Below are 22,567 nucleotides of genomic sequence, written 5' to 3' on the forward strand. Positions count from 1 at the left end.
GAGCTAGTTTTTTTTTTTTTTTTTTTTTATTGTTTTGTTTTTTTGAGGCAATTGGGGATAAGTGAATTGCTTTGGTTCACACAGCTAGAAATTATCTGTGGTTGGATTTGAGCTCAGGTCTTCTTGACTTCAGGAAGTGTTCTGTCTATTGTGCTACCAGCTGCTGTGGCAGGCTATATTTCTAAGACATTTTTGTGTATAAATGCCTGCAAAGAAGTAATCGATGATTTTTATTTTCATTTGTCATTTCAAAGACATTCAGTATCTATAAGTTCCTTTCTGCCCTCAGATCTCTGTCTTTTTCTCTGTTCTTACATAGACTCTGATCTGGAACATTTAATTAGATGCAGCACAAAGTAGATCTGAGTCTAGAAATTAATTCCTAGACCTTGGAAAAAATATAAGTTCATGGGTTAAAACACAATTTAAAAAGTTGCCTTTGCCTCCTAGGGAGTAGGAAGCAGTAGAAATTTAAAAGCTCACTGGTTAGCTAGACCTCCCTTCCTCTTTTAAAGGCAGTCACATTCAGTTTTAAAAATTGTTTAAATTAGATTTATTTTGAGAGTCAGCATGGCATAGCAACTAGAGAGCCAACCTAAGAATTGTATAGACTTGAGTTCATATATGACGTTTGTCATACTGGCTTTGTGACCCTGTTCAAATCATTTAAATTCTTCAGTTCCAGGCAGCTCCCTAAGGCCTGAAACCTCTTTATTGATTAAGAGGAAATTTCTTGCTGGGAGCTCCCTACAATGATAAAATCACAGGTTATTCATATTTTTAAAAATACTTGGAAATAATTTTATTTTGATTCAACAGTCACTTTCTAACAAACACCCAAATCCTTTTTACAAAGTACATTCTCTGAAATTTAAGGGCCATTTCTATCTTTTAATGATTGATAAATGAACTGTACTCTCAGGAAATGTATTTTCTAAGAGAGAAATGGTGATTATTCTCATGTATTTGTCAGTTCTCTTATAGCTGTTGGATATCAGACATCAAAGATTTAATTCAGACGCTCTCTCCTACCCATATCTTCTGTGATTCCAGCTGCTTTAGTTGTGTTGGAGCAAAAGTTTGTTTTAAGTTTTATAACACTGTCTATTCTATACCCTGTTTGAAAGACAATTTTTTTCCTTATCTAAAATTATAAATATGCTTGAGACCTTTAATTTAATTAATTTTGCTTTTATTTTCTGGCTCTTCTTAAAACTGAAGTTTTTTCATTTGTTTATTGAAGTTTTTTTTCCCCCTCTATTCATTGATTCTCAAGGATTCTCTAAATAGATCATCAAACATATCATCTGCAAGTAGAGATAATTTTGGCCCCTCTTTGTCTATACTTATTCCTTTGATTTCTTTCTCTTCTTGCTATACCTAGCATTTCTATTACTGTGTAAAATAAAAGTGGAGACAATGGGCATCCTTGCTTTACCTTTAACCCTAGTGGGAAAGCTTCTAGCTCCCATTTCAATGGTTGTAAGGGGTTAATACCAATAACTTTAGGCTCTCAATGGGTTTGCCAGGAAGCCATTCAGAGGCTGAGGAGGATGATTGCTGTAGATCAGAAGACTACTTTTCCTCAAATGAGTGAGAAAAAACTTGCCTCTTTTTAGTGTGAGAAGAGAGCACAGGAGGATAAAGGCGTGGAATAGATGACAGGATAATCCTTGGAGGAAAAACAGGAACTGAAGTGTTTTACATAGACTTAAAACATACACACCAGTATTTACAATAGACATTCATAGGATGTTGAGTAAAACTTAGAGATCGTCTAGTCCAACTTCTTTATTTGATAGATGACGAAACTAAAGTTCATGGAGGAGAAGGAATTTATCCAAAGTTACACAAGTAACAAATCTCATTAAGGGTGGGATTTCAACCCCAGTCCTGGGACTCCAAGGACAATGTGCTTTTCTCCAGGCCATGCTATCTCTTAACACAAAGTGCAGTTCCACATACAACTATAACTCACTTGTGGCACCATATCTTTATATGTGGCTGTTCTGTCCAATGTAATTTTTGTTTACTTATATGTTGTAAGGTATTTGGGGGATTGAGAGATAGATTTTTTTCTAAAAATTTGGACAATTTGTCCTTTTCTATTTTCATTTGTGACTTGTTGAAGTGTAGCTCAAAAAAAAAAAAACCCAGGCTTTTAAAAATGAGTTTTACTTTATTTTTATAGTTTAAATCTTAGACTAGACCTGAGTCTCTATAAACATTAGTATGATACCATATTGTTTATAGAAAGTGATCAAGAAGTCAGAATTTTGATTGCTGTAAGATTTTTCTGTTTATATTCATATTGTAAGTAGTTTGCAAATAATGGCTGATTTGGTATATCTTAAATTTCATTGTTTCAGTTGAGTCATTCTACAAACTTATAATGTAAGAAATGGCAAGCCAAATCATTCCAGGCTTATCTTAAATTATGAATGTGTGTAAATATTTCACTAATAAAATATCATGTTTACAAACATGAAAAAAAATTTTTAATGGTCTTAAAGGAATCCAATGATACTCATTATATTTCAATGGAGCTACCTGACTGTACCTTTATGGTATGGGAGTGCAGGAGAAAGCTCTGGGTTGGAAGTGAATTTGGGTTCTAATCTTGGATCTTCCATTAATTTACTGTGTGACTTTGAACAAGTATCTTCTCCATCTCCCTAAATCAACCTTACAGCTCTGATATTCTGTGATTCTATCAGAGCCCTTAGTAGCCTTTACTGTCTATGATTATTCACAGATTCAAGTCACCAGAAATATAATGAACACCAAGCGATCACTGGTGGAAAACACCACCTTCCTTACCAGATTGCCTTTTCTTGCCTGCTGTATGGGATGGTAGGCGCTGATCTCTTGTTTTTGGTCTCAGTCACACAAAATATTGTTTGCTACAATCTAGTAACCTTCTTTCCCATCCACAGAATTGTTTGCATTTGTATCCAGTGTTCATAATAGATCTTTCTGATTAAATCCACAGGTCAATGTAGCCGAGCCTTTCCACCTCAAGGGGGCACCTTCCAAATTATATACGGCAATGGCACTGCCATTGGGACAGTATTGATGTTCCATTGCCCTATTGGCCATCAGATGCTGGGACAAGGCATTACCACCTGTGTCTGGAAAGAGAATGGAACAGAGTGGACCAATAAGACACCAACATGCAAGGGTAAAGATTCACTCTCCTTCTTGAATCTCCCCCTAATATCCCTCCACACCTAACTGAGCAGGTCTCTTATGGACAGTTTTCCAAAAGTAGTCTTACCAAAATGTTACTATCTGACTGAAGACCAACTAACCCCCATAAAAACAAAAATTGTTTGTATATTTTATATTGTGCTTCTGCTTAGCTTTCTGTTATAAAGTCAATTATCTATTTAAGAAAGGCCTTTTGTTTTTGTTAGAATTTAGCACATGAAAATAAATTTATTAAGCATGAATTCCTAAAAGAAAAGATGCAGGATATGTAGAATACATATAGAATACACAAATACATTTATGGAAACATTGTCACTTTCTTATGAAAAGGCCAAAATTAAAGCAGAAATGCTTATGTTAATAAATAATTAGTTTGAAAAAGGAACAATTATAGCAGTTATTTACAGTTGAGAGCTTTGAAACATCTTAAGACTTCCACAATTTTCTGCAACCATGGTAGGAAGATGGTTAATCATATTTTATAAATGAAGAAATAAAGATGTTAATCCAGGATTACTTTCCAGCAAAAAGAAATGGAAACAAAAAAGTACAATGCAGGAATTTACTGATCTTTCCTCCCCATATTTTCTGTTGCATTTTCCCTTTAAGTTAAAGCAGACTTTCATAGTCGATGGCGAGAGATGAATCTGTCTCTGAGGAAATTAAGTGGAGAAACATAAGAATCATAAAATAAACAGATTTGTAGCTGTAGGAACCCTTAAGGACCATTTTATCTAGGGATAGAGATAGGCATTGGATCTGTGACTTTTTGGGTTAATTGCCCAGTTTGGGAAACTTGACTAAAGCAGATCAATACCTTTCCTAGAGCACAGATATTAAAGGTTTACCCAGGATCACACATCTAGTATATGTTGTAAGCTAGATTTGAATCATGGATTTCTTAGTTTCAAGGTGAATTCTGAACTTGCATTGCCCTCTCTCTCACTTAAATCCAATTCATTTGCATAAAACAGCATCATCTCCTTGATGTCATGGTCTTTGAGAAAAAGGATAAACAACAACCTCTGTGAGTAGAGCTGGCCCACAAACTTAGACTGGTCAGGTGGTATATGTTTAACAAGTGGCTCTGGGGATGTGTGGGATATGTTTATACAACCCAATTTTAAAATTTAATCTGTATTAATATTTTATCACTTTCTCAAGTTTAAATAATTAACAAGCCAACAAATCAAATCCTAATTTCAATATTTCCTGGGTTTCCAAAGTGGAAATGCTTAGGCTGGCAATTTAATAATTGCCTTTCATAAGTCAGTATGTATTGGCTTTAGTATACTACCGGATTAGCCCTGGAATGAATCTGCCGATTATGCCTCTCTAATTTATACTGATCTGTGATCATGGGCAAATCTCTTCTACTTTACATCAGAAGGGAAGAAGCAGGATATAGTGGATAGAGAATTCACAGATTCATGATTGCTATTTATATTTCTGGAAAGTAATTCTGGATTAACATCTTTATTTCTTCATTTATAAGAACATAGGGACAGGTTCATAAGGTATCTCAGGAATTAAGTTGTCAATGACTTTGTTGATGACGTTATCATTATCCTGCCCTCTGGTGGCTTGCCATGACTTAAGACATCTCATAGTAACCCACAGTGCACAATCCTTTCTCCAAGAGTGAACACAAACCATAGGGAGAGTTAGCCAGCTAATTGTACAGCCTGATCTTTCATTTCACCTGGCTCTTTCACTTTCCTTCCAGGAGCAGAGTAGAAAGAACACTGACTGGGAGTAAGAGAACCAGGTTAACATCCTACCTTTGACATTATTACCTATGTGGTTCTTGGCAAGTCATTTTACTTCCTCGGTATTAGACTAAGGTTATCTTTAATATTACTTTAGTTCTAAATGGGATTCTATGAACACTGCTATAACTCAGAGAGATCTGGACTAGCTAGCTAAGCTCTCAGCTAAACTGGTTCCAGGCAGCCTCAGAAGGAATATAAATCTGTGCCCTTGTTGAGGTTATTGACAACAGCTGTGGCTTTCCTTAAAAAAAAAAAAAAATCAATTGTCCTGGATTGTGGTAACAAAGGATTCCCAATATGCTGAAAGGGCTTTTTTCTGTGCAAGGCCCTTGTTTCTGATTGGGTCTTAATCCCATATTGGTATGCCTTTGTCTTCCAATTCCTTGGCAATGTTGCAAGAACCAATATTCTGTGGAACCAATGATTGCACATCTTTCCTTGACCCACCTTCTAGTTCTGTCTGCCATTTACCCATTTTCTCAGGTTGATGATTTGTTTAGTCTCAGGTGAGACATCTTCACCTTTCCTCCCAGAAGAGTACTTCCAGGACCTGCTTCTTTACAGGAGAGTACTTTAAGTATATGTGATTTAATCATCATGGATATTCCCTTCACCAGCACAGACCACAAACTCCCTATGACTTGATAAATAGATGCTCTTCAATCATTGTTATAGCAGACAAAAGCATCACTCTATGGACAACCTGGTAATCAGCTTCTCTGAGCTTGGCTAGGCTGGCTTTCAGGTGACAGAGTTCATGACAGGCTTGTATTTGAAGGCCTTCTGTGTGGTTAGGATCTGGCACAGCCTTCAAGAACTTAAAGTCACCTCCAAACCACAATGAAAAATCAGAGGAAGACTCAAGTAGAAGATATTCAAAACAACAATGGCTGATATCTATAAAATTCTGTAGTCTTTGATGTCAAGAAGTCACCAATTCTAAATGCAGCTCATTTCTAAGACTTGTGATCTCAGAAAGGGCAACATGTTATGTGGCCTATAGATGGTGGGTAGTTCTTTGATTCTGGACTCTAGGTGGGGAGGGAAGTATCCTGTATTTTGGACACATTTCTAGAATGTAAGCAGAACATTCATCAAGCTACTACAGTCTGACAGATATGTCCCTTAGTAATGTTTGTCTCCCTATGTGTTAATTCTGTGCTTAGCAAGCAATCTTCACAACATGGATTGTGGTACCCTATGAAAATGAAGTCTTTGTTCAGATACATATCCTAGTGTAAGAATAGTAAAAGCTCTTATCTGTATGGTGCTTTGCAACATATAAAGGTCCTTCTTCCCTGTCTCATTTGGCTGTCACGATACACCTATGATAAGCAGGTATCATTATCTACATTTTATAGATCAGTGAACCAAAACTTGGAGAGTTTGGGTAACTTGACACTAAGGGTACAGAGCAAGTAAGTTGCAGAATGCAATTGTCTCTATTGTCAACCTGCTGTAAATTTGGCTTATATAAATTATTTTTCTAAAGACTGATCACTTAAATAAATGAAGTTTGAAGTGAAGACCAGGCTCTGGACTCAGGGTAATATCACTAAAACCCAATCTCACCCATTAGGTCCAGGCTGACTCAAAGCCGCACTCTGCCTTTATGGCAGAGACAGCTGGCAGGCAAACAGCTGTTCAATCTGGAAACAGCAACATTTGTGACAGACTCGCAGAACTGGTGCCAGTGTTTCCTGGGTGCATTGATGCTGCTTGGCCTTGGCATTTGATCTGATAGTGCTTTCCAGCCGAGGGACCTCAGAGAGACTAGCATTCTCTTCCTCGGTGGTGACAAGTTGCTGTGAGCACAGGACCAGGCAACATCTGCTTTGCAAAATGCCTCCAGTGGGAACCAAAGCAAAGCATTCCAGGAGTCTTTGTGGCTGGCAGCCTTGTATTCCCTTTTATAGGAAAGCTTCTCTAGGGTGAAATAGGGTTCTGTGGGAAGCTGAAAGCTGAGCTCATTTTCATCAGGCCTGTGGCACCTTGTAAATTGTTTCCATGTCCATTCCCCATTTGTACAGCGCTGCCCGTGTATGAAACCTTTGGGTTTAAGGTTGCTGTGATCGCCTCCATTATAAGCTGTGCCATCATCCTGCTGATGTCTGTCGCGTTTTTAACCTGTTGCCTCCTCAAATGTGTGAAGAAGAAAGAACGGCGCCAAACTGAAAGGTACATCTTGGTATAGCATGAAAGTTAGAGTTGTTAGGGACCTTAGTCCCTAACCATTCCAATTCCTCATTTTATAGAAGAATATTAGAAATACACGAGGCCCACTCAGGGGAAGGCAATTGGCCACAGGTCCTTTGGGTAATAAGGAGCAGAGCTGGAATTCAATTCTGACTCCAAATCTTGCCATTATACCATTTTTGATCTTTCAAAGCCAGGGGCTACAGAGTTTGCAACATTCCTGAGATTGGGGGGAAAGATTTTATTCCTTTCCCCTTTTATTTTCTTTTTTTTTTCCCTTTTATTTTCATTTCATCTTCTTACTTTTAAAAAATCCTGTCAAAAACTATTACCCAGCCTTTGCTTTTTTTGTTCTTTAAGAAATAATCTAAGATATTTGCTGAAGAAGAAAGCCAGTACTAAAAGATAACACACATTTGCACAGCATGATTAGAGATCCTAATGCTGGGAGGTAGGTCTGTTCTCCCACAAGTGTCATTAAAATCCAGTAAGGATAGGAACCGTATCTAGCATATGGTTTTTGAAAGAGTAAGCCAGCCAGATGTAGTGGTGCACATCTGTGATCCCATCTACCAGGGAGTCTGAGGCTGGTGGATCTCTTGAATTCAGGAGTCTTGATCTTCAATGGGTTCAGCTGATAAGGTATTTCAACTGAGTTCAGTAGTAATATGATGAGTTGCTGAGAGCAGAGAAGCAACCAGGCTCCCTAAGGAGAGGTTTACCAGCCCAGGTTGGAAATAGAGGAGGTCAAAACTCCTATGCCAATCAAAGCAAGACTGTGCCCATATGTAGCCCTTGAATTTCTAGCGTAATAGAGAGATATGGAGAGAAAGAAGGGAGGGAGGGAGGAAAGCTATTTCAAATGAAAAGGTTAGGAAAAAGGAAACTGAATAACATTATATATTAAGAAGATATAATCTTATACAAAAACCAAAGAACCAGAAAGAAAAACACATGGTTCATAAAGCATTTGGGTGAAGACTATCTATAGTCAGAAACAGAAGGCATCCCATCACAAGGTGAAGAAACCATTGACCCGATTCCTACCAACTGAGGAAGGACATATTTTTAAAGTAGAAATGTTGGGGACCTTGAGAGAAAGTATCAATTCTGTCTTAGATTTTATGGTAGTAAAGAAATAAGTGAGACATAATCTGACAAATTTTAAGAGAGATGATTTTTAAAGATTAAAAGCAAGGATGATTGAGACTTCATGGATTAAAATTCTGCAGAGAAAGTCAGTCCTAGAGGGTATGGGAAGCTCCCATGAGTAAAATTCTGAATAATCTAAGCAGAAATTATTCTGAAGAAGGAAAAGTGGAGCAATGCAAACATATATATATAAAGAATTCATTTACCAATTTAGATTTTAAAATGAAATTTGAAGGGTGAAGCAAGGATACAAAACTAAGGACAGTTTAAAAAGTCTTACTCATAACCCTGTAAATATTGTGTCAGGGATGCTAGAGCCTAGAATAGTGGTTCCCATCTATTGATTTTAAACCATCTGTGGGTGTTGGATGATGGTTCACAGGATTTGCACAGTGGTATGCTGGTAAATGCTTAAGAAATGAGAAAATGTATGCATGAATGGGGTGGTTCAAGGCAATTCCAATCGACTTGAGATGTAGGGTGCCATCTGCATCCTGAGAGAGAGCTATGGAGACTGAATGTTGATCAAAGCACAGTATTTTCACCTCTGTTGTTGTTGTTATTTGTTTGCTTGTTTTTTTTTTTCCTTTCTTGTGATTTTTTGCACACAATATAATGAATATAAAAATATGTTTAGAAGACTTCCACATGTTTAACCTATATCAGATTTTTTGCTGTCTTGTGGAAGGGTTGGAGAGAAGGGAGAGAGAAAAATTTGTAATATAAGATTTTGCAGAGATGAATGTTGAAAACTATCTTTGCATGTATTTGGAAAAATAAAATACTATAGAAAAATAAACTATTAAAAATGTGTACATGATATACTTCAGTTAAATCTGCATTATTAATATCACCCCCATCTCTTTCTTAAGTCTAGGTGATCAATAAAACAATAACTCAAGACCTGATTTTTATTAGCATTTGCCAGTTTCTAAGACATAAATGTTCTGAAAATTGATCATCAGCTCTATCCTGATCAAGGATCTGGATCCTTGCTGGCTCCAAGAAAAATCCGGGGTTCTCACTAAAAATTCTTTTATGATGTTTTAAGCAATAAATAATTGAGAAGAATATGAATAGTTGTTAAATTATCCTGGGGTTGACAACTCATTTTTTTTATTGTTTTCAAGATGAGTTCAGGGACAAAAAAATGCTGGAAACCACTATCCTATAATGAGCTGGACTAACAATGAATGTTCCAAACATGACAAAGGGTTTTCCTTTTGGTTTAGAGCAGTGATTCTCAAATTTTTTGGTCTAAAAACCCATCTTTACTCTTTAAAAAAAATGTGATGACATCCTCCACTCCATAGAATTTTTGTTGATGTGGGTTATAGCTTTCAAATTTTACCATATTCTAAATGGAAACATTTTAGTATTGTTTTGAAAATAGTTTTGATCTGGCAGACCCTCTAAAAGGATCTCAGAGACCCCACAGGGTGTGTAGACCACACTTGAAGAATCACCATTTTAGACAATATTGGGAATAATAATAATTATAATATAGCTAGCATTTATATAGTGCCAGGCACAGTATTAAGCGTTTTACAAACATTATCTCATTTGATCTTCACAGCAATTCTGAGAGATAGGTGTTATTATTATCCCCATTTTATAGTTAAGGAAACCAAAGCTGGATTTGGACTAACTCCAGGCCTAGTGCTCTATCCACTAATCAGAAAAGAAAAAGAAAAAAAGTGGATAGGATGGTGATAATAAAGAATGAAGGAAAGAAGACTGAGCTGTTCACTTCTTAATTTTTTATTTTTATTTTTGGCTTTCAACGAGAATAAACTTTGTTCGCTGTCACCCCAAAAAATTGAGGAGTTGAATTAGCTAAGTTGACAGACATGGATGAGTTGTGTCCTAGGTCCTAAAAGAACTGCCCAATGTGATTGCTGAGCTACTAATGTTATAAGCATTCCACAGGACCATGGAAAGTGAAATATCCTAATTTTCCAAAAAATGGAGCAGGGTGAAATTTGCAATCAATCAACCAAAAAATATTTATTAGGTGCCCATTATGTGCTGGGCAGTGGGAATATATGTACAAAGAATAAAGTAACTCCTGCTCCCAAAGACATCACATCTTAATGGGGGAGAAAAAATACATATAAAAATATATATAGCATAATAAAATTAATAAATACAAATACAAGAGAAAGTAGTTGAATAATAGATAGTTTAAGAGAATGAACCCTAGCAGTTGAAGGAATCAGGAAGGCTTCTTGCAAAAGAAGATGGTGCTACAGGTACTTCTGAAAAGAAATCTATAAGGCAGAGGTCAGGAGGGAACATTTTACCAAGTGACATGGCCAGTCCAAAGGTATGGATATGGGTGATGGAAGGGGGAGTGATGGAGCCGGGTTATGAAGAAATTTATTTATTTACTTATTATTAAAGCTTTTTATTTTCAAAACACCTGCATGGATAATTTTTCAATATTGACCCTTGCAAAACCTTGTGTTCCAAATTTTCCCCTCCTTCCCCCATCCCCTCCCCTAGATGGCAAGTAGTCTAATATATGTTATATATGTTAAATCCAATATATGTAAACATATTGATGTAATTATCTTGCTGCACAAGAAAAATCAGATCAAAAAGGAAAGACAATGAATAAGAAAACAAAATGTAAGCAAATAACAACAAAAAGAGTTAAAATACTATGTTGTGATCCACATTCAGTTCCCACAGTCCTCTCTCTGGATGTCCTCTCTGGAGATGACTCTCGCTATGAAGAACTTGAAAAGCTAAACAGAGGAAAGACTATAGGGAATTATTACAATTGAGTAAGATAGTCACATCGATCTAAGCTTAAGGAAAATCACTTTGGGCATGGTGTATAGAATAGACTGAAGGGAAGATTTGAAGCAGGGAGATTGTTTTATAATGTGATTAAAAAGTGAAGAGGGCCTGAACTAAGGTGATAGTTGTGTAAGTAGAAAAATAGATCAGATTTCAAAGATACTGTAAGGTCAAAAAGGTACAAATTGACAACCAATTGGATATGTGCAATTAAATAGAGAAAAGAGTCTGGGATCATGCAAAAAATAATAATTTAGGAAACTGGAAGGATAATGGTAAGTTTGACAGAAATAGGAAATATTAGGGGAGAAGAGGATTTAGGGAAAAGATAATTAGTTCAGTTTGGTATATATTCAGTTTAAAGTGTCTTCAGGACATTGAGCTTGAAATGTTCGATAGATATTTGGTGAGAAGGGACTGATGCTCAGGATAGAGACTAAGCTTGGATTTGTATACTGTGAGTCATCTACATACAAATGATAATTAAACCCATGAAGATCTGATGAAATTATCAAAAGAGAAAGTATATAGAGAAAAAAGAAGTGGTCCCATGGTAGAATCTTGGAGAGGCTTCAGGGACATGATGTAAGTGAAAAGTCAGGAAAGGAAACTGAGGAGTATTGTCATAAAGACCCAGAAAATCAAGAGTTTCCAGGAAGAGGTGGTCAAGAATATTAGATGCAGCAGATAAATGGAAAAAGAGAAGATGTTTTTGAAGATGAGGGAGAAGGGCATTTTTGAAGACAATAGGGAAAGAACCAGTTAATAGGGTGAAGATGAAGATTTGAGAGATTTTTTACCTAGAAAGTATACGATAGACCAGAGAATTTGACTGTAGTCTTAAAAAATTTTTTTAGAATGCAGCATTAAGAAAATGTGTGAGTAATTTGAAAGGGAAGCAATCATCACTAAAATCTAGTATGTTTTCACCAAGAACAAACTAATCTTATTTTCTTTCTTGACAGAATGACTAGTGTTAGATTAGGAAAATGCTATAGACAGTATAATTAGATAACAACAAAGCATTTAAGTAAGTCTTTCATGTTCTCCTGGTAGAGAAAATACTAGGAGATTATTGTATAAACGATGAGAAATATCAGGTTGGATTTTAGCACAGTTAGATTTATTTGGAATTTGTTGAATGACTAGACACAATATGTAGTCAGTTGATAACATCTTGGAGATTAGTCTCTAGTAGAATACTCTTGGGATCTTTCTTTGATCCTACAATGTCAACATTTTAATCAATTATTTGGATGAAGGCATAGATTAATTTAGTCAATGGAATGAAATTAAAAAAAAAAAAAGCAGTCGATAAGCATTTACTATGGGCCAAGCACTCCTGTGCTGAGGATACAAATAGATAAGACAGTGTCTGCTTTCAAGGAACTCATCTGTTAATTAGGAGAGATAATGCATAAAAGAAAGTTCAGCCTGATGACAAATGCAAAGACCAGATGGTATTTAGGCTCTGTCAGACAAAGCAGCAAAACAAATGGTAAGGTCCCATGCACCTTGGGGAACAATGGCATGGCAGATAGTACCTGTTGGGAAGGGGGTTCAAGACACAGGTCAGAGGGTATGAGACTCTGGTTTACATCTGGAAGAGGTTGAAATGGAAATCAGCTTGGTGGGATCCAGGTACAAGGAGTTTGGGAGGCAGATGAGAAGATCACCAGTTCTCCACAATAGTACTTGCTGGGGCAGAGTAGGAAGTCAGGAAGTATTTATTAATCATTTACTATGTTTAAGTCACAAAGATCATGTCAATCCTAATCAAATACAAACTTGTCAAATGCATGTAAATCAAAAACCTGGAGGGAAAGCTAGCAGTTTCCAGATACAAAAAGATCTCAGTGGGCTAGAATAATGAGCTAAATAACATAAAATTAAATTTAATAAGAACAAACACTAAGTTCTGCATTTAGATCCAAATAATCATTTTCACAAGTGTAAAAGTACGTAAGATGTAGTGAGACAACAGTTTCTGTGAAAAAGATCTGAGGTTTTTATCACAGTGGAAGTTCAGTATGAGCAATATTATAATACTCTTGACAGTCAAAATAAGGTAATACCCTTCTAGACAAGGAACATAGTATCCAGTGGGAGGAAGTTAATAATTCTTATGTATCTTCTACTCTAGTCAGTCTTTATGTGGGTTACTAGATTCAGGGAAACTTAGACAAACTTCTGTGTATACCTAGAAGATCAGTAAGGTAAGAAGACTGGAAAATGAGGATTGATAGAAAGGAAGATTCAGGGAGGATTTGATAATGACTGTCTTCATGTATTTGAAAGGCTGTTATGTGACAGGAGAGGCTAGATTTGTTCTCCCTGATACCAGAGCACAATAGTAAGAGAATTCTCAGTCAGAGTGGATGATTCTAAGGCACTTCCATATTTTACACTCTATGATTCCCATGTACCTCAATATTTTGAGTACTCTTTCCAGCTGGCTATTGAGGGAACCAGCCCTATACTCTCTTTAGCTCTAGGCCCCCAGTAATTTTATGCCCATTTTTTGGGTAGCTGACCAGGATATATACCATAGTCATGCATTATAGTTAAATTCATTAGCTTTCTGACCCAGAGCAAGGCTGAGGACATCATGAACTAACTGACCAGCCACTGCAACCTGAACTAAACCAGTTTGGGGGATTACCACAAGAGGGAGCCTCAGCAGCTCCTGAAGTCCTATTTCTCTATTTCCATGAGATCCCAGGGAAGTCTAGATATTTCTTCTTCTTTGCAGCATAAGTCACAATTTTTCCTATAAAGTCAATGATTGAAATATGCTTTTGTATTTCCTGATATAGTTGAGGATATTTATTTTTTCAAATTCTATCAAGCTTCTGCATTTCTACTGAGTCAGCATAAGAGGAAACACATTGGGTTGGGGGAAGGGGATGCAGAAAAGAAAAGTCATCCTTTATAAGAAAGATTTTAATAGAGAAGAAGGGGAAAAGGAATTCAGCAAAACCACCCATCTCTGACACCCTCTTCAATATTCCACACCCATAGTCCTTTGCTTTTGCATTAAAATTCCTTCCTAGGAAGCCAATATTGTTAGCCCTTCTCTGGGGCCAAACTTAGTCATTTTAATTGCATAGAATAATATGAATTTATATAGCACCCTGAAGTTTGCAAAATTATAGATTTACATGTATATATTTCTCATTTGAGCCTTATAACAACCCTGTGAGGTAGATATTATTGATATTATATCAGTGAGGATATTCACTTATCCTTATTTACCAGTGAGGAAACTAGGGTTCCATCGACACTAAAGGACATGGTTACACAGAAAATGTTGAGCAAGATTTGAATCCAGATTTTTTGACTGCATCGAGCACTAAATTCTAGCACTAGTTTATCAAGAACAACAAAAAATTGAGGCTGTGGAGAAGTTAAGAGATTTAACCATACACCTATAGCTTCTCAGTGCCAAAGGAAACCTTTCTGTCTCCCTGCCTAGCACTAGCCCCTCACTGCCTCTGCCCAGTCCTTAGATTCAGTCAGAATGCCTCTCTTTCTACTTTATCCCTATTTCCTTCATAAAGCTAAATTGGCAACCACAGAAAGCCTTCCTGGGGTGCAGTGAACAGGTTAGAGAGATGACAAATTTGTAGAAATCTGCAGGGACAGTCAGACTGTTCCTACACAAGCAATTTCACAAAATGTTTTCAAATGAAAGCTTTAACTTAGAAGTTGATGTTTAATAATGATTTTTCTCCATAAAAAATTCCTGGAAAAAAAGTTTTTTGTTTGTTTAACTGAAAGTAACTGAACTTCAGTTTCCCTCTTCTGTAAGACAAGGATATCATCTAACCTACTTTTCTCAAAAGGTTATTTTATATACACACACACACACACACACACACACATCTATATAAAGAAGTAAGGGTTATAAATATCATCATCATCATCATCACAATTCTCTGATAATTTGTAGCTAGTTACTAATTATAAGTAATTGGTTATAGCTAATAAGTGACAGGATTCAGATTCAAATCCAAATCCAAAATACCATTCTGCCCCCCTATTGGATTTCAGAGATTTGATATGGAAAAAGGAATGACCTTTTTTCCATGGACATAGGCAGAAGCAAGTCATGAGGGTCCCTGGTGGATTCTACAGCGGATGGTTAATTTATACAAATTTTAAAAATTATCATTTGGCCTTACAGAGATATGCAGTTGTGGTACCAACTCAGGAGCGAAGATCTGGAAGACATGCAGACTGCTCCCTTTGGCTACAAAGGTCGGAACAACAGTAACAACAACAGAGCCAGGAATAGGTCAGCAAATGCTGAAGGGGAGGCCACAGCATACGACAACCCAAGTTTTTCCAGGTAAGAGACACTTTTGTAACCACTCTGCTGCAGAATGAGTGAACTGTGTGTGCACAGACCCTCAGAGGACCAGAAGCATAGATAGGGAAAAATGGCGCATCTTAATTTTCATTGGCTTTAGTTTCCCTCATATTCCTAAGTATTTTATTTGTTACATTTTAAAATATTCACAAAAGGGATCAGGAGATCCAGTAAGGTCTACCCTAGAATGAACAGTAACTTCCTTGGTAATCATGGACTTGCTGTGGTTATTCTCTGGGCTTTAATATAATCCTTTATAAGATGATGAAATTGGACTAGAGCAATTTCTGATTCTGACATTCTGTGTTCTAAGGTCCCTCCCACCTCTGATATCTCATGTTCTAAGGTCCCGTCCTACTCTGATAACTTGTGTTCTAAGGTACCTCCCTGCTCTAACATTCTGTGTTCTAAGGTCTCTCCCACCTATGATATCCCATGTTCTAAGGTCTCTTCCTACTCTGATAACTTGTGTTCTAAGGTACCTCTCTTTCTGACATCCTGTGTTCTAAGGTCCCATCCTGTTCTGACATTCTGTATTCTAAGGTCTCTCCCATCTCTAACATCCCATGTTCTAAGGTTCCTTCCTACTCTGATAATTTGTGCTCTAAGGTACCTCCTTGCTCTGACATCCTGTGTTCTAAGGTCCCTCCCCCCTCTGATAGTCCACGTCCTAAGGTCCCTTCCTACTCTGATAATTTGTGTTCTAAGGTACATCCTGTGTTCTAAGATCCCTTCCTGTTCTGACATCCTGTGTTCTAAGGTTCCTTCCTGTTCTGACATACCATGTTCTAAGGTGGATATATTGAACCCACTAACACAACAGAACTAGCTAATGTTAATATATGGTTTTCTAAATCTTGCAAGAATCCTTATATACAGTTTGATGGCCTCTGTATCTACTTGAGATTAACCATTTTAAAGGTCCTCCTAGTTCTTATATTCTTTGCTCCAAAGGCCCTCCCAGTTCTAATCGTCATTCTTTGATTTTATTTTAAAAGTTTTAAAAACTTAAATAAGGGTCAAGAGATATTATAAATAAGAAGGACTGTAGGGGCCTTAATTTCAAGTACATGCAAGACCATGCCCTTGAAATATTCTGGCATCTAGATACATGTGCACTTAGTTTTGATTTGTCTGTTCCATTAGCAGTTGTCCCCTCACCCAAAAGAAGACCTGGTAATTCTATCTTTCTCCCTTGACATTTGACAGTGTTTCATAGAAGCCCAAAGTAATTCACCTGTCAGCCGGCACTTACTGTTAATTTGCTATGGACCTTTAATGGCCTATAGCCTCCAGGGAGTATTGATCAGAGTCATATAACATGCTGATCAAAACACCTTTTGTGCTATTTAGTGCATTTGGACACAGTGTGGTTTGACCAAAATCTGTGGGTTGCATTTTTAGCTTTTAAGATTTCAGAAAATTGATAAAGTTAATAATACATGATTACCCTCTAAACCAGTTTTACAGAAAGATTAGAATCCATTTAGAACAGCTGCAGGTCTTGCGATGTTGACATTAGCAACAACAACAACAAAAAAGTACATTTTGTTGGGATTGCTTTTCTTCTGATCCTAAAAAAGCATGATAAACCATGTAGTTTTTTGAAGAAAATGAACAAGATAAACCAGTGGCTGATACCAACTCCTCATATTAGAGAGAGTCAGAGTTTCTTTTGACACAATTAGAGTTGGGTACATTCAAGTCTTTTTAGAGTCAATTCAATTCAATTAATAGCATTCTATACTAATATATATATATATATATATATATATTAGAATTAGCATTCTAATAGCATTCTATTATTTACATTTCTTGTCCTTTCAAAGTCAATATCTATTTCCAAGGTATAGCAATCTAATTCTCTCAAAGCATTGGTATCAAGCTGTTACAAGGTGCTATCAAAACACCAGCAAGTCAACAGTGGGTCAAACTTGAATAAGAGACAATTTATTTAAGGCCTTCTTCACGAGAGATAATAATTCTTAACTTTAGCAGGCACTTGGTCAAAAGACAGCATTACCATCAAAGATGATATTGAGTGACTTTGTCCCTTCCAGCTGAAATCTATGACTTTTTTTTTTTTATTATTAAAGCTTTTTATTTTCAAAACACATGCATAGATACTTTTCAACATTCACCCTTGTGAAACCTTATGTTCCAAAATTTTTTCCCTCCCTTCTCCACATCCCCTCCCCTAGATGGCAAGTAATCCAATATATGTTTAACATGTATGATTCTTCTATACATATGAAGTCTATAATTCTAAGGGCTCTGACCCTCACTTCCATGGATTCCATCTTACCTTACAGAATGACAAAAGTTGGAAAGGACCTGAGTTATCTGATTTAGAGACCGATACCCCCAACAAATGATCATCCACCCACTTTTTGCTTGGAAATCTCCAGCGAGAATTAATCCATTGCCCTCCAAAGTTTTACATTCAGTCTTTGAATTGGAAAAGTTTTTCTGTATATGTGTATGTATGCATCCATACATGCATGTGCATTTTTATTTATTTCAGTTTAGAGAACATCACATTATTGGTAACCATGTAGTCTAAAGATTAGAATCTACTCTTTCTTCCAGTCTTCTTTTTCTTGGTGTTTTGGGGTTTTTTGCAAGGTAATTGGGGTTAAGTGACTTGCCCAAGATCACACAACTAGTGTCAAATATCTGCGATGAGATTTGAACTCAGCTCTTCCTGACTCCAGGGCTAGTACTTTTTCCACTACTCCACCCATCTGCCCCTTTCCTCCAGTCTTCTCACCATTCTAGTTATTCTTCTGGATAGGTTCTAGCTTATCAACATCATTCCTAAAATTTGAACTGAATAGTTTCAGAAATGGTCTGATCAGGGTGGACTATAGTGAGATTCATCCCTTTACTCATTCTGGATGCTATTTTTCAATGCTATACAGCTTTTTTGGTACCTTCTGAACTCTGGGAGGAGAGTAGACAACATCTTCCTGCTGTGAAATTCTGAAGTAATTGTATTCCTCCTTCCTCCACTAATGGAGGATGGTTCTGACACTGCGCTAATAGGGAAGAGCTCAATTAAAGCTGCTGCTTTGGGAGATAGAACTCTCCCCTACTAAATGCTCATTCCATATTCAGTAGAAATAGAGAGAATGAAGAACAATTCCAGAAAACCAAGTTTAGGGTTTTGTTTACCTCCATTCAAGAATTCCAAATTTCATGATGCCTGGCAAATGAGCAAGACAAGTATCCCATCTGCATCCTTTGTGTTCATTTACTGTAGTCATTAAAGAACTGTCAAAATGGGGAGGCCCTTTTGGTGGCTGATTTAGAGCTGATGAGTCTCCATTTGTGATTTCTCCATTCTACTTAGTGCCATCACCAAATTAAAATCATTACAGGATCTTCCTCAACAGGAACAGCTCACATTAATAGCACTACTTTTTTTTTTTTTAAATCACAAAGCATTTTCATGTATTTCATCTAACTTAACACTTCTAACAGCTCTATGAGGTGCTAATGTCAATATACTCTTTTACAGATAAGGAAACTAAAGCTCAGAAAAAAAAAAAAAAAGATTTCTCATGATTCCATAATAAGTGGCAGAGTTGGGCTTGGAGGGAGATCTAAGGACCTAAGGGGCTTGGACTTGGAAGGAGATCTCAAGTCCAGGACCCAAGGGGCCTGGGCTTGGGGTCAGAAAGATCTGTATTCAAATATTTGTTTAGAGTTTTAATAACTATATGTGATCCTGGGCCCCATCTGTGAAATGAAGAGATCTGTCTCAATAGTCTCTAAAGATCCTTTTGGTTCTAAATCTATGACCCCACAATCCTACATGACCCACCAAAGAATTTTAACTCTTTGGATTACTTAACTATTTGTACACGCTTCATGCAGCATGTTGAATACTTTTTTTTCCCTCTCTCCAGAAACCAGGAAGACCATGCAGAATGGATGGAGAATGATGTGAACACTCGATATCAAAGTGAAAATCGGTTGTGGTCCATGGAGCAACTAGGTCATATGCCACATGGAAGATACCTCCTTCCACGAGTCACCGTTGGTATTCCATCAGTGAGCACAATCCACCTGTCTGAAGTTTATGAAGAAAATGTGAGGATTCCTAAGAAGCCTATATCATATATCCCTGGTTAGCCAAAAGAAACAGATTTACCTGTTGGTGGGATCCAGACCGGGACACTGCTAGGAGACCTCGCTCTACGTGCCTTAAAAATTCCATTGACAGGACAGTGTCAGGCATTTGTTGGGAAAATTAATCTATATCTGAAGAGTATATTCAAACGTGCTTCTAGGGTTAACCTGAGTAACATAACTATTGTTGATAATGAACAGTGATGCTGGCTGTTAGCTAGCCAATCAATTGAAATCATAGCTGTCACCAAAAAATCCTGTTGTGATCTTGCACAAAACTGGAAACAATAGCAACATGTCAATTTTACTGCTTTGAATGTCACCAAGGAGCATAACATCTTTCAGCTGCTGAATTCCTTTAACTCGAATTTCTTTGTAAACTTGCAAATGAGGAAACATTTTTAAAACATATTTTTGCACAGTAGAATAAGAAAATTACAATAAAATATTTCTTTCTAAAGATGATGTATATATGCATATATACATACATATATGTTTGTGGATTTTTTTGCACAGTACTAACTTTTATATCTTTGGTTATGTCATATCATTGAGAAATGAGAAATTAAGACTTCATCCAGCTGGCATCTTAGAGCTCTGTAATATAGCTTCATTTTCCCTCCATAAAATTTGTTGATTCTGGAAGGAATGTGTAGGTAACCACTCTGGCTTTTGCCTGTCAATTTTTCCCAGTGATGATAATCTGCCAACTCCTATCTGTCCTCAGAATTTCGATGTTAACCAGTCTCTAGGCTTTATACGTTAGAATTGTCTATAATTAGCATCTCTTTTTATTTTGGCTCTTTTCTTCCTACACAGGCCTCATTCTAATGAACATCTTAGTCATGATAGGACCAATGTTCCCCATTTTCCTAAAACCAAGATTCCCTTTTCTGGAAAAAAAAAAAAAAAAAAAAAAAAAAAAAAGCTGTTTCCAGAATCCGATCAGCTTTACTTCCCTTGAAGCAGCTTTCTGGTCACCTAAGGGGATAAAAAAGACCCATTGCTATGGAGTCAGCACCCCTTTGACTTGGCAAATGCCATACCATTCCTTGCTGACCAGAGGCATTTCCATACAGAGACAAGCAGGACCATGTTACAGAAGCTAAGTATAACGGTTGCCTTGTTGCATATATTTTTCTGCATTAAGACAATACCTATCTTTTCAATGACCTGTACCTCATTTTATCCCCCAAATCAAACCTGACCTAATAGGGTGCTGTTATTAGGCTCACCCTAACATTAGCTTAGTACACTGATGTATACATCCTCACGATGGAGTACTCTCCAGATAGAGTTGGTCTACAACTACATGCTGAATTGAGCCAAATTTACCCAGGGCATCTTCTGCCTGAGCTCTTCTTTTTTGCTCCTTCCTCTTTACCAAGGTACCCACTGGACCGAGGGGCTGGAGTTTATACAATGCCCATACTCTGTACTTACCCTCTACTAACTTCAACCAATTTTTTTTTTCTGATATGTATCCTGAACCCTGAGCCAAGCCCAACAAACTATATAGCATCTTGGTCAAATCTTATAACAAAGTTTATTGAAATCACTAATGATTGTTCTTGTGTTGTGGGGTGATTAGTTAAAGGGTAAGCATATGATCTGGAATGAAGATGAGGGAATCAATAACTATAGGGAATTTAAGCATTTATTTAAAATGCTTTTTTTCCCCATTGAAATATAAAAAATGTGACTAACTTGCTATTGCAGAGACTTTAAGGATAAGATTTATTAACAAGGATCTATAATAATGTATATAATTCTAGGCAAATAATGTCCATGAAATAAGAAGTTATTTCTCTTATTAACATAACTCCCCATAGTAATACTTTTACATGTCCAAATATATTTTTGTGGAAGTGATGGAGAGGAAAGACGTGTGCAGCAAGAAAGGGGACTCTGGGATCAGAATATCCTGGTTCAAATCCTACTTTTGATGCTTACTTATATGATCTTGAGCAAGTCACTTAATCTGGGGGTGGGTGGAGGGGTGCAGCATGGTTGGGGCATTAAATTTGGAATCGTGAATATCCAGGTTCAATCCTGTCTCAGGTACTAGATATGTGACACTGGGTAAGCGAGCTAATCTCTCCTGACCTCAGTTTCTTCATTTACAAAATGAATGGGTTGGACAATGATTTCTAAGGTCCCTTCCAAACTCTAAATCTTTAATCCTATGATCTGGAAAAGGAGAGGACTGGACTGGATATAACATCTGAGTTCCCTAGTATTTCTGAGGCTTCACTCTTCTCCACCTCTGCTACTATCTATAATCTAGGAGAACCCATTCCAGAGGAAGCTCATTTTTTCAAGTGTGCTGGGACAGGACTCCCCAGAAATAAATGTTAAGAGCCAGGATGATACCCCCAAAGCACATAAGAGAAGAAGAGCTTTTTTCTCTTGATGAAGGGGAACCAGTGCAAAGGCTTGTAGACTGGATTGGACAGTTTCAGAAAGACGGTGAGAGAGTAGGGAAAAAGAATCTCTCCCTCACTCCTCTTTGAGCAAAGAAGTAGATTGGGTGAGAATTCTGCAGAATCCTCAAATTTTGTTTTCCTTCTCTGTGGATAGAATATTGGACCTGGAATCAGGAAGACTTGAATTCAAATTTTTCCTTGCTCTGTGAACCTGCCCCTAACTCAGTTTCCTCAACTATAAAATGGGGATTATAAATAATAGCATCTACTTTCTGGTTTTGTTTTGAGGATGAAATGAGGTGATATTTATAAAGCTTTTAGTATGTTGTCCAACACATGTTCAATCATTTCCTGATCCCATAGTGGGTTTTCTTGACAAAAATACTGGAGTGGTTTGCCATTTTCTTTTCCCGTGGATTAAGTGGCTTGCCCATGGTCACACAGCTAGTGAGGGTCAGAGGCTGGATTTGAACTCAGATATTCCTGGAGACACCTAATTG

General features: G+C 37.0%; 1 protein-coding gene across 1 annotated transcript in view; it reads left to right on the forward strand.

Annotated features, from left to right (window-relative positions):
* Positions 1-19,952, forward strand: part of SUSD3 (sushi domain containing 3) — a 66,762-nt gene extending 46,810 nt beyond the window's left edge. The window contains exons 2-5 of the mRNA XM_031961103.1: positions 2,993-3,181; positions 7,013-7,160; positions 15,322-15,486; positions 19,419-19,952. Of these exons, the coding sequence (XP_031816963.1) occupies positions 2,993-3,181; positions 7,013-7,160; positions 15,322-15,486; positions 19,419-19,644 (728 nt within the window). The 3' untranslated portion in view covers positions 19,645-19,952. The remainder of the gene's footprint in view (positions 1-2,992; positions 3,182-7,012; positions 7,161-15,321; positions 15,487-19,418) is intronic.
* The last annotated feature ends 2,615 nt before the right edge of the window (positions 19,953-22,567 follow it).

Source organism: Sarcophilus harrisii, chromosome 1 (assembly GCF_902635505.1).
Source record: "Sarcophilus harrisii chromosome 1, mSarHar1.11, whole genome shotgun sequence".
Lineage (NCBI taxonomy): Eukaryota > Metazoa > Chordata > Mammalia > Dasyuromorphia > Dasyuridae > Sarcophilus > Sarcophilus harrisii.